Genomic DNA, 16,072 nt, shown 5'->3' with positions numbered 1-16,072 from the left:
GCTAGCCCAGTTGACGTTTGATATTAGATATCTGATTGAGTTCATTTGTTCAATGATAGAACTGATACCAATACAGTATCACATTTTGTTTTTTCTTGACAATCTACTTCAAATGCAGGTTTGATTTAATACAATTTAATGAAAAGTAATAATGAGGATTTCATGAGATAAAAAAACAATACACTTTAGGACTTACATTTAAAACTAAAAGTGGTATAAAGTACATAAATGGGTAAATGCAACTCAAACATAAACACCTCATTTGTGATTCAACATAGATTCTGAAAAAATAATCATGTTTAAATTGTTTACATGATATGCAACATTGTATCATGATGTCTAATAAGAAATGGTCCCCACATTTTACACAGCATCATGTCAATTTCACTTTTCTGGGCATGTCATCTAACAGGGTATCTACTACTTTACTAACTGCGACCAGCCCCAACGCGTACAGCGTTGGGGCTGCGCCGTTTTCGCATTCAGATCTTAATGTTGTAGTCTCTTGTACAAAACGGGTGCCGTTCCGGTGCTATATTTCCTTTATTTTTCAACAAAAACTACTAGGAATACTTACATGGGTCGATTAAACCTAAATGATTCCAATCGGCGACTGTTTGATGCATTTCATCGCTTATGATGCAGAAAATGTTGTCTTATAAGGTGAATTATCTTCAGTTCACCGATGCTCACTAAACTCACAATAACTTGCACAAGCGCACAAGGTGAGCTGAAGATAATTCGCCTTATAAGACAACATTTTCTGCATCATAAGCAATGAAATGCATCAAACAGTCGCCGATTGGAATCATTTAGGTTTAATCGACCCATGTAAGTATTCCTAGTAGTTTTTGTTGAAAAATAAAGGAAATTTAGCGCCGGAACGGCACCCGTTTTGTACAACACTACAAGAGACTACAACTTTAAGATCTGAATGCGAAAACGGCGCAGCCCCAACGCTGTACGCGTTGGGGCTGGTCGCAGTTACTACTTTACTAGGTCTAAATACATAAATGGCAATATTCTATGCTAGAAAGACAACCTTATGGAAGTCAGCCAGGATAAGGAACAAGCTTACTCGCAGACTAGCAGTGGTAGTTTAGTAGTACTATACTATAAGAACCATTTAAATGTCCTGAGCCCTGTTTTATAAGAGTTAAAATTGATTATAAAGTTGATTTCTATCATAAGTCTATGGCAGCCTGTGTGTTTAAGGAAATTTAAAATCAATTAGGCTAGATCTTTTGATAAAACAGTGCCCAGTCACCTTTTCACAATACTCCACACTTTGCGCTTGTTTGAACTTTCAGCTAGTTTCAAGTTTCAATTCAATTCCTCTTCAAAAGTTTTTAATAAAGAGAACTTAACCCTATTTTCTTTTCTCATTTGTTGTGCTAATTACGGAGCTCACTGACTGTCCACTGCAAAGGAAAGCATTTGAAACTCCTTCAAGTTTAAATCTATGCAAACCCTTTTAGAAGTCCACAGTTTAGGGCCTAATATTAAAATAATGCAAATTTCTGTTGTTACTGTGAACAGTCGCTTCCAAACAAAACGGGAATTATATTTTTCGAACAGAACACAGCCCTTCTTCAAAATGTATGGCCAAGGCAGCAGCCGGTCCACAGATCTTAACCCATGCGCATGGTCTCACTGCTAGCTAAATGTTACGAGTATATTGCATTATTGAGCATTCATCCTTCATGGCAATCATGCGTCTACTTTCCTATATCGACGAGGAAGTGAGTTACAATACCGGCGGAAACAAACGGGGTCATCATACGCACGTTCCGCCCTATCTAACTTTAGAGGGTTCTACCCGACATGTATTTGGATGGGTGATCTTACTGATCTAAGTAGTTGTCTAGTCCTAGACTCAGAGAAAATTGACATACATTACGTCCCATACCTGTGTGCAGCACGAAGAAGGTGATGCCGCTTGTCAATCAACAAAAAAGGGCACAGCTGGCTTACAATCAATCGGTAATGGACACACCAATTATTGGGCACAAACTACAGCTTTATGAGCAGCAACAGTGTCAGTGGATCCGGGTTCAGTCCTTGCCGCGAACTCGCTTCACCGTACCGCTTTGCACCAAGCATTGCACTGCACTGCGACTCCAGCAGCTAGCTCATCAGCTCGCTCAATGATAAACAACGGCACCGGCTTCGCTGATATGATGCATGCTCGCGCTTGCGTGGGATCGTACAGATTTAGCAGACGCACTCTATCAATGGTATCCCTGAAAGAGCAAAAACGGTCCATCCTCACTTGATCCCTGCATGCCGCTTGGCATATTATAAATAACATGCATTCATAAACTCTTTGTCATTCTATGAATCAATAGTATAGTATTGGTGGAAATGAGGATTGGGCTTTTAACTTTTTGCGAGATACTGAGTACCAAGAAACAACTTATGAAATAGTACAGAGCATACCATTCTAAGAGGAATTCAAAGTTTATTTGATGAAAATCGGTTTTGAAATGGCCGAGACATTCAAAAACAAAGTAAAAAAAACGCGATCGTAATAAAAGGTGGGTCCCACCTTTTATTACGATCGCTCTGCTTTGGATATCTCAGCTATTTCAAAACCAATTCTTATCAAATAAGCGTTGAATTCGTCTTGGAGTTACATTTTCTTTCATATTTCATACGAAGTTTTTCATTACCTCATCAAAAAATGTTAGAAATAAGAAAAGAGAAGTTCGGTCTCAACCAAAACTGTACGATCTCATGCACAGAGAGGCTCTGTATGATATTGTGGATTCTAAGATGGCAGGAATTGTACTAGATTCTGAGGCGTTAGGAGGAATAACACTTTTTTTTTTTAACGGGGTGCAGCCTCGAAGAAAATACTAATCCTGTCATCTGGAATATAATTTCAGTACTAACTCGTGTAAGTTCGAAACAGTGAATGATAGTTTACTTTAGGCCTATAGGCCTGTGGATCATCCATAATTCCAACGTATTAAAAAAAAAGTACTGGGCCTAAAACGTTTCACTTACCACAAGTGTCATTCTAATTGATTTACAGAATTTACAGCATTTACAGAATTTGGGCAGTATTTTTCTGCCAATGCTTATGTTTTATGCATGCCTATATACCTTAAACTGTGACAGTTTGCCTTATAGGGGAAAGTGGGGAGAAGTGGGACAAAATTGTGATTTGATGAAATTTCCTCCTATAACATTTCTGATATTTTAATGGGGCTCTCATGTCTCGGACCGACAGACTACTGATGCTGGGCCACATGATGGGTTGTTACTTCATATTCCTAAAAGTCTCATATTTGTGGTATTGTTTAAAAAAAGAAAAAAAAAGGGGCTTCTGATCGGGGTGAAGTGGGCCACCCCGTGGGAGAAGTGGGACAAACAATAACTATGCCTATAGGCTAGACAATATTACAAGCATATCATATAATAATGTGCGTGAATGTGTGTGTGTGTGTGTGTTTGAATATTTACACATGAAAAGTTTCATCGCAAAACGTGATATATCCATTTATATGGTCCATCAGAGACAGTTGCATTAAAAGCATCCAGAATTTAAAGAAAGTAATAAGAAAATCTTTGATATTTCTATCATAACTTTGAATACAGGGAGAAGTGGGACTATGCTGTCCCAGTTCACCCCAGCACCCCCAAAAAGTCAAAATGGCGACTAACATCACAATTTAGCTAATCTTGCAAAATCTTTTAATGCAAATTACTGGAACTCATAAGGCCTACATATAGCATGCTAAGTGCCTGCTAAAACCGTACGATGAATTCAGAAAGCACTTCACACTGAATGTAAAAGACTACAAAAAGTGTCCGAAAAAATATTTCAAAATTAAACTTTCCCGCTGAGTTGTTGCAGAGCAATTACCATAATTATTATGCTTGTACTCTGATGCCAAACGCATAACAGGTGACAAGACTTGAAAGCGGATTAGTTCAAAACTTTTTGAGATATGAGAGGTGCCCCACTTTTCCGGCATCCCAGTTCACCCCACTCTCCCCTATTGAACTTTCTCATTCCTCTCACATACCGTCAGAATTAAAACAGCTTGTAAAGCTCCACTTTCAAACACAATACGTTCATAATACACGACTTTGGCAGCTGCTCGAGGCAAAAGGCCCTACATAGATATCTCCAATACGGAGAACTATGGTCCCTGAAACATTTTGACGACCAGCTAGACTACATTATCTACACTGTAACTAGCGATTATACTCTTGCGACAAAGAAAGTAAGTGTGATATCGATATTGTCAATAGTTGATATATAGTGAAAGTGGAAGAAAATATTAAAAAGGAAAGAAATATATAAATATCATTGAAATAAAATGATACAATGAAATTTTGCAATGAAAAATTAGATTATTATGTGATTAAATTATGTAACAGTGAAAAAAAGGGGAATTTCACATGTAAAAATGTAATGTGAACTACATAGATCTACAAACTTGTTTATGTTATCTGAACTCGAGCGTTTAGAGTGCAAACTTGTGTGCCAATTAATGAAAATGATTTTGCCATTTGGGACGAAATTGAACGGCTATCATGCAGCTGACGTAGAATAATGAATGCCAATTTTGAGTCCTTATCATATTGAACTATTTTTTTTTCTCCAAATGGAATAAATTCAGAAGGAATGATTTGGAACGAAATTGGATGCCCAAAGAATTAAAAATGAACTGTGTATAGTGTATAAGAGTAGACCATTGACGAAGATCGCTTGAACTTGAGTGTCTCTTCATTAATTTGAATGCAAATCTGATGAAAGCGGGAAAACCTTCATTATCGTGCATGTCAACTGCTTGTTCTTCTGGAAATAGTGTAATGTTCTGTACACGCTAATATTTCGCATCATATTTTGGATATTAAAAAATAATTTTCTAATGATTGGTTGAAAGATCTTCACGTGATTTCAATATGTATTTCAACTATTTCAGAATGTTGGCCTGTTTGACACTCTATGGTACACTATTACATTAATATGGAAAATGACGTCGCTGTTTATGACGGCGTTTTTTCAAATGGTGCACTTTGTGAATTGATATCACAGAGCAATTGTGACATCACAAAGTAATTTTGATATCGCGCGCTGCTTCGTACAGAATGTAATATTTTAAGTACTAGTAAAGCAAATGTGACATCACAAAGCCATTCTGACAAGTCATCGTATCCACCACACGACTTCTCTCCTCATATATTTTCCCCTTCTTGTGTTTACATTTTTGATCCCAAACATAAACCAAAAAACTCTACTAATTTCGAGTTTCTGGTTAAAACTATGGGCCTCGGTGCCTCCAAAAGCACTGCTAGCTGGAATCAGGGCTGCACAGCACTATTTCGGAGTCACCTCTGCCCAAGTTTTAACCAGAAACTCTTAAGGCAACGTAATATTAAAAGAGAGAGAGAGAGAGAGAGAGAGAGAGGGAGAGAGAGAGAGGGAGAGAGAGAGAGGGAGAGGGAGAGAGAGAAATAGATTCTCTAGATCTAATGTGAATTCATCAAGTGATTAATGTAAGTAAAAACTCTCGAAATTTTGTGAGATCATCAGGACTGTTTCAGTTTCAATGATTCCTTTTTTTTTTTTTAATCATAGTTTGTTTCAAAAGTGGATATGCCCATTAAGGCGGCCCAAATTCATAGCAAATTTTCATGATTTTATTCAATTTTATTTTCTGCTAAAAAAAACCGGGAGCTGGATTTTGACCAAACATGGCATGAGGAATCATCAATGAAGGGAGGAGATCATTATAATTTGTACAAAAAACGTTAATGATCGTGGTGCCCTAGAGGCCCTCATGGGCTAGACCCAAATGCCCAAACAGGAGGGTGTTGTTACAAAAGAGGCCAGCAGCCGTGATCTCCGCATCTCAAGATTTATTGAAGTAGAATTATCATGACAATATTTGTCTCAGGTGTACGGAGTGACGTCAAGATCGGCACGACTCTATTGATGTAATAGTCATTATCACATGATATGATTCTGATTATTCTTATTAGCTTTCCATGATTTTTTGCTAACTCGGTCATAAGAATGGATCAGGAACCTACGTACTGTTTTGTTTTCACAATAAAATGATCTTTAGGAACTGTGAAATGAAGGTAATGATTAATGAAATCAAAGTATTTTTTTTTTCTCGACCTTATGTCTTGTTAAGCAGAGTATACAATCCATGAAAATAAATGTGGGCATATTGGCCCTACTGGAATACATTTTCAATAAATGAAATAATTCCGGACTTTAACTTGAATATAGTAATAGGAGCCACACATTGCAGACCAGATACACTTTTGTCCACAGGTTATATAAGGACAGTGTGTATAGTTGCAACTCTGCGATGCTCATTTATCAATTTGAAATTTCTACAGCTGGTTTTCAGGGTCAAAACAACAAAACTTACAAAACAATATGAGAGGGGAGGGGAAGGGTGAGATACCACATGGAGAGAAGAATCGAAGAACAGCATGCGATAAGAACACGCGCAAAGGAAGTTTTCCCGATATCCCATCTCTCTCCTTATACTCTATTAAATGTCGTGTATGTACAAGCCGTGTCTGTAGGTGCCACGCATCCTTCAGGGCTCATGCAGGTAACTGTAATTGATTTGCAGTTTGCCCGACTTTGAAGAAAATAATGCATTACACCTGTGTAGTATAACGTATATTCGCTTTGCACAAGGCCGATTTAAATGTCCCGCACTTTACCCCGATTCCTTTATTTACATTTATCGACCGCGCGCTAAGCGACTTCCGGGTAAGTTTGTTTTCGACGCGAAAATGGCTACGAAGCCGTTACGTATCTGTCTGCAATGATACGCTGCAGGATTCCCCGCTGTTTCTGCACCGGTATAAAGCTTGTCATCGGTCGAACAGAAGATGCGTGATAACTTCTAGTCACTTTCCATCGTCAACCAAGAAGGTTTTTTGGGGGGTCATTATCTCCCTTCTGAACTCGGATTAGATAGAGATTTATCGTAGACGATTTGCAGGGACTTCGCAACAGAGCGGGCAATATCGTATGGGCAGCAGATCGGGAGGGAGGGCTGCTGCATGCTGCATCGAGTCATGGCGTTTCTGCCACGTAAGCCTTATTTGGACTTCGGACTGCGGGTAATTTTGAGTATGTCTACACCTGAGTAACTCTCCGTAATTGTGTGTCTGAAATAAGACCAAAAAGAACGAGGACTTATTAAGCCGAAAAGGCTTGCATGTTTGACCGCGTCCGGGTGCTACAAAATCTTTTCATGCAGAGATGTGAAAAGTATTTTCTCTTCGTGTGAAAGCATGGATCTTGATTATTGGTAATCATTAAGACCTTGTAACTCGAGAGAAAACCGATTTCTGAGCTAGCAAAATGGAGATGCTGGTGAAGAAAGTTGTGTTCCTGCTCATGTTTACCCTCCTGCTCTTCATGGTGGCAAGGCTGCTTGAATTGATCGCCTGGTATGAAACGGGTTTGCTGATGATGAAGTTGGTCGACCCGGTGTCGCTGAGCGTGAAGAAACTCAAGAGTCTGCTGGACGGAAGAGGGCTGAGCTATGAAGGCGTGGTCGACAAAGCAGAACTTGCGCATCTATTAAAGGCATCTGGTAATTTGCGTTTTCCAGATCAGTAGCTTATTGGTCATGGTAGAAATATGAAATCATAATTATTCATATTATTAGGTCTACTGTTTGGTTGTGTGATGATCAGGTAATTGAGGAAAATTACATTCCCATGTTCTTCTGTGCCAAAGAGGTGTGGCCATCAGTGGCAGGTGCTGTGAATCCAGTCATACAAGACATCCATGCCATGTCCTTCTATACTAAACTACCAGTAGACATGTAGCTGCCATACGTAGTTCAGATGGCACCATTCCAGTATGTCCTATTATGTGTATATATAATGCAGCAGCAACAACAACAATAACAAAGTTGCTAGACCTTGTGCCAAGAAGTGACATTGAAACAGATCATTGTGCTTATAATTGTTCCATGATAAAAGTATGACAGCACTGATGATAATAAAGGGAGGAACTATCATCATCATCATATTTTATTATTATTATTATTATTGTTATTATTATTATTATTATTATTGTTGTTGTTGTTGCCATTATTTGTCTGGTCCTAGTGACTAAATGTCATAATCACTGCTTTCGTATAATGGAGACTGGTATTACTGCTTTGAATAGTGCTCTCATATGGTAGAATTACATATGTTTTTAGATTGTGGAATCATAACAAGTATATGATGTACCTAATCTAATATTAATTTCCAAATTTAGCATTCTTATTTTCTTTTTCTCACTATGCATTCTTCATTAATTGCTGGTGTCATATTTTGTAAACACACAATGTTAAGAACCTCTCCACAGACACCCCTGCATTGGCATTATGATTGTGTGATATTGTTATCACTCAGTGATACATGTTAAGGAGAACAGTTTGATATACAATCTTCTCTTCCTGTCTGTATCTCCTCCTGTTATTTATAACAGTAGGATTATTATTGGATCATATCTTGCCAGTGTAGGATGGTTTATTACCAGTACTATGTCATATTCTGGGCTTTCATGATAACATCTCTCTGTGGTGAACTTCAACATTTGCCTAAATATTGCCTGAGTGCATTTTCTCTATCTCCCTCTCTCTCTCCCTTTCTCTCTATCTTTTTTTTTCGGGGGGGGGGGGGGGGGAGGGGTATTCAACTTTTTAGCCAGCTCATATTTAGGCAACTTTTGTTGTTGTTGTTGTTGTTGTTCATGAAATCATGATGTGATTAAATATCTCTGTCCAGGTTTGTGTTCAAACTATGCCAGTATTATCAATGTGGATAGAAGGAGAAGAAGAAGAAGAAGAAGAAGAAGAAGAAGAAGAAGAAGAGAAGGAGGAGGAGAAGAGAAAAAAGATAGAGAGAAAATTATAAACAAGAGGATATACAACTGTAAAATTTTTCATTTTTCTGTCAGTGCTCAAAATCTTTTTCAAGAACCTGCATAAATATTTGTGGGTTGTTGTTTTTTCCACATACATCTAACAACATATATGAACCAAACTCTAAATTTGCATGGAGTAAAGCCCTCACCAAGCATCCTTTGAAGGCCACAATAGGCCTGTCCTTGTAGTGGCTGTGTCTGCTTCCAATAATGCTTTGCGCATGAAGGATTTTACTCATCAGTGTTAAGTGTGAGTGTATAGGTGCAGTATATACCCCCAATACGTACATCTTAAATTCAGCCCCCACTTTCTTTTCAGAGTACAATTTTGTATTTCATCCGCTTTCATATTTTAAAGGATGTAAGAAGTATTGAAAAGGACAGAGTGTGATGCATTAAAAATGCAATATCATGATATGCAGACAATGTCGACATTATATGCAAAAGATATCTTCTATATTATGGTTGCTAAGGATTGTCAAAGGCCACCAGACTTATTGCAAGCAGGATCCCTTTTCTCTATTGTTACAAAATGCAAGTATGAAACATGAAACTAAAGGACACATGATTTGAGAACACTGGAAATCAGTGAACATTTGCAATTCAGGGCAATGGTTACATAAGAGGCTATTTTCACTTCTTTTTAAATGGTGATGATGATGGGTAATTATTAATATCCAGTGTGTTCATTGTTTTTCTTAAATCATCTAATTGTTTTTATCATCAGGAGGTGTAGTGGAGGGAGAGGTGCTGATGATGGAGGCAGATGCGAATGCTGAAGAGGAAAAAGAGATGACTACCAAGTTCAGCAGCAAGTCCCAATTTGATGAGGAGGTGGAGGATAAGAAGGACAGCGTGTGGCTGGTGCAGGTGAGAACCTCATCTGGTTGCCATGGACGACCGGTACTAGCATCCTCTGGTAGAACAGTGCATGGCCCTCTGATCACTTCTCAGTGGCATGCTCCTCATGTTAGTTTTCAGAAGGGAACCAACACCTACAGGATGCTTTGTATTTGTAACACTCTTAAAAAGAGTTTATTCTGCTTTTACCTCCTTGCTTGGCACCTTATGTGATGATCCCATCTCTCCCTCTGTTTATTTCTTCTTCAACCTACTGTTTTTTTCCCCCTCTTCCCAACCACATAATTTCCTGTTAATGGGTTATTCAAATTCGTACTACATTTCTTCTTCCATCTTTTCTTCCATCTCTCCTTCCATTTCTCCTATCTCTCCTTCCATGTCTCCTTTCATCTCTCCTTCCATCTCTATCTCTCATTTCATCTCTCCTTCAATCACTCCTTCCATCTCTCCTATCTCTCCTTTCATCTCTCCTATCTCTCCTTCCATCTCTCCTATCTCTCCTTCAATCTCTCCCATCTCTCCTTCAATCTCTCCTTTCCCTCCTTCCATCACTCATTTCATCTCTCCTTCCATCTCTTCTGTATGTCTTGGATATATATGCACATATGTGAATATATATATTGATTATATTTTGTGCAAGCATGTGTATAATGGGGTGAAATCATGACCTGTTTCAAAATCATTCATGCACACTTTACACACTGACCTTCACATGTCATCCAGTCATCAAAGGTTGATGTGCCAATGTCATCAGGCTGGTCTGCCATATCTATCTAGAAATACACAATGCTAAGGTCATTTTTCTTTCTTCAGCAAGTCTTGTAACAAACTTTTCCAAGGCTGTGATGAATGAGATTTTGAACTTTAAGAGTGAAAAGACTGTTGGTAAATATGAGAGGGATATACAAATAATATTTCATTGCTTTTGTAAAAAAACAAACGAACAACAACTTTGTTTTGTTTACCCTTGAAACTTCAGGTTATTCCAAGAGATAATGGCCCCTTGCTTGGACGGAAAGCTTGGTCGACTGTGGTGGAGAAACTGTCCAGATTCGGTATACGGCATGGAACATTTGACTGTTCCATAGATCCCATGTAAGGGAATCACTCCATACTCTACATAATGCTGATTTCTGTGGCTGCCTTAATAATTCTACTTGGTACAATCATATATTTTGTAAATCAATGCTCTCGTGTGATTTTGTTTTGAAAATCTGGTGAGGATAAGAAGTTGAAGTAAACTTTAAAGATATATGAATGTGTTTGATCAATAAAGAGACATTAGTGGGACACAAAATCTGATAAACTTTGTGAATTTATAAGTGATAATGTTTCTAAAATTATTGGCATGATGCAGCTGAGGTTAGGGGTCAAAGGTCAAGAACAGGTTTGCCTGAAATCTTATGAAGAAATTTGATATTGCAACACACCTGTGGAAGTTTATATCAGTGGGCTTCAGAAATGGAATTGATACTTTGGTACAAAGGACCGCGTCCTAGATCATACATAGAGTGCAAATCTGAAATATACGTAGTTTGACCCCACTCAAGGACAACTCACTGCCACAAAAAATACAGTACAATGTAGTTGACATAATAATGTCAGTTACCTTGATATAGTGAATGTTGTCATGACCATAGCTCTATGAGTTTATAGAGTCAGAATTAATCATATGCAATATACTCCCTTATAATGTCCATGGATGATGCATAGATATTAGTCATGTGAAAGGAATATAATGTCCTAATTATTCAGTGAAGAAAGCAATAAGATAATACTTTCACTGACTTTGATTTGAATATCTTAGCCATGAAGACTTTCACAGAAAAACCTCAAGGGGAAATCACAGATGAACTAATTTCACTTTTTTCCTTGGTTGCAGAATTTGCAAACAAAAGCATTGGAACCTACCACTGTTGCTTCTGGCCATGCCAGAGGGACACCGATATAAACATCATGTTACCATGGCAACTTTCACATCGGCAGGAAAAGCCAACCAGATCATCAGTTGGGTCAACACACAGCTGGCCCTCCGGGTGAAGACGCAGAAGAGGATAGCAAGCCACACCTTCCCAGCTGACCTGGTCAAGAGTGAAGATGCTGCGGTCAAGATGGTGCTCCTTTCACAAAGCAAAGAACCCCCCATGTTTTTCTCGGCCCTGAATCTGAAATACTCTGGACGAGTCAAATTTGTTTTTGTAAATATAAAGAGGGATAGCATTGATTGGGAATTGGACAGAGATCTTGCTGAAAATTATCCAAAATATTTTATTGTTACTCCAGAGGGAAAGAGAATATATGGTGATAAAAATGGAGAATACTATAACTACAAAGCATTAGATATCTACCTTCATACTTTGTCCCCCGAAGCAAATGATATCTTTGTACTCTCTTTCACCATTGTCAACATTGTCTGCTTTATAGGATTCTTTGTTGTGCAGGGAGGCATGGCTAAAAGGGTATGCACATTTATTTGGACGTTGGGCAAGTACAACATCACTTTCATATTGCTATGGTTACCGCTTCTTGGCATTATCCAGCTGCCATGCATGTCCCCCATCCTAGATTACATCTACAGCTTAATTAGGTTGACTGCCGACACCCGACTTATGGTCACGCTGAGACAGGACTGGCTGATGTATTCTGGCCACTCCTACATCACGATCGGCACTTTCCTCCTCTACTGCCTCTTCGTCCAGCGCATGTCGAAAAAGCTCCACCGTCCGTCCCACGAGGACAATATGACAAGTGCTATGTGGTTGCGTGCGTCCCTGGCAGACTTCTACAGCTTCCTCCTGCGCCCGTCTCCGATGTTTCGAAACCGATCGCCCCACACCAGCGACCATCTGGAAGAAGGACTGGATCTGCTGATAGAGCAGATGGCTGTACCGGACCTGTGGCTCCACCCAAAGATACCATCAACCTACATCAAAGACCTCCTGACTTGGCGCTACACCTGTGACTGGCTTCAGAACCCCGCATACAGCTTTGAAAATGACTCCTCGGACTCCGAGAGAGATTGTACTGGGTGCACGGAGCACAAGAAAAGGTGTCCCATACTGAACCAGTGTGTGCCAAGAGGCAAGATTGACTGCAGGTGTAAATGGCGTGCCAGTTCTTTAGCAGGTAAAAAGCAAAATACTGAATACAGGCCATCTGGCAGGGATAGTGATAATGGTAATATCTTTGTCGTTCAGCCAAAAAGTATAAAATCATTGTGTAGTCATGCAACATGTGACAATGAAGGTGCACATGAAATACATGATAGTGGTGCTAGCTTTGATACTGATACCAAACCCAAGAGATCAGAAGCAGAATTAAAAGAAAAAGTCCCAGACATTGAAACACCCACAAAGAGAAAAAATGAAATGAAGTCTGATGTAACAATATGCAAAGGATGTGGATTTGGGCCTGACTTGAGTCAAATAGAACCAGACACCATAGGGGAACACAAACAATCTATAGAGAAAAACACAGGACCAAACAATTCCAGTCCACCCTCCCCGACCAAGAGAAATACGCCAAAATGTTATTCAGAAGCCGAAAAATCCAGGGCCAGCTCCCGCCGACCACAAACAAGGCCCGCTCATGATCCCTGGCCCCAGAGCATGATCTTTAATGCGCAGTGCACCATCTGTCTTGATGCTTATACACATGGGGTGGAACTGTGCGGCTTGCCGTGCAGTCATGCATACCACCGGCAGTGTATTGTGGCTTGGTTAAACAATGGCAATCATGTGTGCCCAATATGTAGGTGGCCTGCCTACAAGAAAAAGGGCTACAAACTGTCCAAGCACATGGAATAACATTTCAGTAGAAACCCCATGCTCCCCTACCCCCTCATGTACATGATATTACTTGCTGACATTGTGTGGAAGAGTGCAGCAAGACTTTGAAACCACTGAGTTTTAAAATGCAGCATCCTGCTATTTTCTGCTTGAATATACAACATGTGAAGTACATGTACTCAAATGAATACTGAGCTAGCATCTTCTCCTAGCATAAAGAAAGGCACACCATTTTCAACTTTCTGTACATTGTCTGTATTTGTGTCAGTCAGATTGCATGAACGCAGGACATTTTTGAATGATTAAAAAATGTACATCGATAAAGTGTGGTCTACAGTTGTGCAAGATGACATTGCATCTTTATCTGTTATTGATGCAAGTCATTTTGAGACTGGTAAGCCATTCCTCTTAAACCATGCAGTCTCGGTGGTTTATAAAATTACCTATTTGTAATGAGATAAAATGGTTCACCATATTCCAATAGATTTTATCTAAAGTTTACTTTTGAATTCTAATGATATCTGTCAAATGTCAAGCCAATCTATTCGTCTGTTTTCGATGAGAAATCATGGCCTGTGAGGATATTACTTTCTTTTTCCTACAGTTTTCAGTATGTGTTTGAAAGACCATCTGAAGTCATCACTAGACAAAGAATTCTTCACGTGGGAATGTTTTGACACATTCTCATTGATGATTTTTTTTTTTCGCTTGATCGATCATGATTCAATGTGATTGCTATCGTTTTTATGGAAATCCCTTGACGTCCTGTGACTGAGGGCATCACAAACTTAGCCCTCACAGGAAGTACAGTGTGGTCCAGCAAAAACAGTTTGGTGCAAAATGAAGAGGATTGGTCGATACAGTTGTTTAACGAAGGAGTCAGCAAGAAAAAAACTACAATAAACAATTGAAATAAAAAGAGTTGTAGCTCAAGAGGCTGACTGAATTGAAAGTATGACCAATCTGATAAAGAGGTTTTGTTCAGAAAATGACATTCTTGTGTTGGTTTTAACTTTGTTGTCTATTGTTTATGTCACCTCATATTCGTTCTCAGTGCCATGCCACAAGTAATGAAAGCGAAATAGTGTGTCTGGAAAAAATTTGGAGGTGTGCAGTGTGCACTGTGCTGTGATTTGTAAACACTTGTAACTTCTCAAAGTGACACGTCACAAGTTTTTCTTTGTCAACGAGTGGATTAAATGATGATGAGGTTAATGGGAAATTTTGGGGGACTTGCTCATTGATCCAGTTCTTTTGTATTTGATGTGTGTCAATTTTGTGTGAAAAACATATCAGTGTTTCTACTATTTTTTTTTTCTCTTCAAGTTTTTGCATTACTCAAGTCACATGACTTGTGTTTTATAGACACAGGTCACATGATTTAAAAAAAAAAGAATGTCTCTTTACGAGCCACTTCAAATCTTTTGTGAAATTCTTCATGTGCACACTTGCTGGTAGGAAATGAAAGGTGAGGAAACAAGAGATGCTTTGGCTGCAGACTTAATCTCTAACTAAAGTGACATTCCATGTCAAAAGGATATGCACTGAACAGTCATAACTACCAATGTGATCGATGGTGAAATAAGAAATCATCCTTTTAATACTGAAAAAGTGGAAATTTTTGCGGTGTTGAAATTTTCACGCATTTCGTGCAACCAGAAACTAACGCGAAAATAAAAGCATGTGAATATTTTTGCTTACTATGTGTTCCAGTAGCTGATGTCTTGATTCTGCGGAATTAAAAACATGTGAAACTCTTCTTACTCGGCTGAGCTTGAAAAATTCGTCATGCGAAAATATCAATTTTTGTAGTATCTTGTTTCTACACCTGAAGTTACAGGAGCTTGATGTTCACAGGGCTGTATTTGTGTTGACCATGCCCAAAGAAATACATATATAATTTATGTATCTGATAACACTAACCCATGTCATCTTTTGTCTGTCTTGTATGAACCCACTGCTTATGAGGGATAGAATGTACTGACTGTATTGGGAGTTACCATGGCTTGGAGGCAATGATTGTTTTGTTTTTCTATGTCATTCCAGTGACGTAAAGAGATGACACTATTCTGCGTAGAAAAGACAAATAAGTCCAGATTTGACAGTCGACTCCTGTTATAACGAAATCCCCCGGACAGGCAGTTTCCTTTTATTACATCACAATTTCATTCTAACAAGACAAATAAACAATAAAAAATGTAGAGGTAATGATGTTGGGGCCTGAATTTTTACTTTGTTGTTACCAGAATTTTATTATTACTATGTTCATTAAAACAGGAAACCATTTTGTTATAACAGGAGGGCGCTGTAGTCTTATCATACAGATATTGCCTTTTTAGTGGTGTAAAATAAGACCGACATTCCTGAGGGAGTTATACAATATTTCATCTCGGGGGGAAAATATAGCTCCGAAGGGGCTGTCAAGTACATTAAAACAGAAGAGGCAGTGTATGTTATATCATTATGTTCTACATAAATACACATTTCATGACAGCCCTGTTGGCAG

The 16,072-nt window shown here is 38.7% G+C and overlaps 1 protein-coding gene across 1 annotated transcript; it reads left to right on the top strand.

Moving 5' to 3' along the window:
* Positions 1-6,895: 6,895 nt before the first annotated feature.
* LOC140241629 (E3 ubiquitin-protein ligase RNF103-like) lies at positions 6,896-14,877 on the top strand. Its single transcript, XM_072321367.1, has 4 exons — positions 6,896-7,589; positions 9,645-9,787; positions 10,758-10,873; positions 11,661-14,877. The coding sequence occupies exons 1-4, from the start codon at positions 7,355-7,357 to the stop codon at positions 13,582-13,584; spliced, it is 2,418 nt and encodes an 805-aa protein (XP_072177468.1). The 5' UTR covers positions 6,896-7,354; the 3' UTR covers positions 13,585-14,877.
* The last annotated feature ends 1,195 nt before the right edge of the window (positions 14,878-16,072 follow it).

The sequence above is a fragment of the Diadema setosum genome, chromosome 18, assembly GCF_964275005.1.
Source record: "Diadema setosum chromosome 18, eeDiaSeto1, whole genome shotgun sequence".
NCBI lineage: Eukaryota > Metazoa > Echinodermata > Echinoidea > Diadematoida > Diadematidae > Diadema > Diadema setosum.
This window is presented reverse-complemented; position numbering and strand designations above follow the sequence as displayed.

Coding starts and splice junctions, on each gene's coding strand:
- LOC140241629 (XM_072321367.1), top strand. CDS start 7,355: ATGGAGATGCTGGTGAAGAAAGTTGTGTTCCTGCTCATGTTTACCCTC. Junction 9,788..10,757: donor ACAGCGTGTGGCTGGTGCAG/GTGAGAACCTCA, acceptor TTGAAACTTCAG/GTTATTCCAAGAGATAATGG. Junction 10,874..11,660: donor GACTGTTCCATAGATCCCAT/GTAAGGGAATCA, acceptor CCTTGGTTGCAG/AATTTGCAAACAAAAGCATT.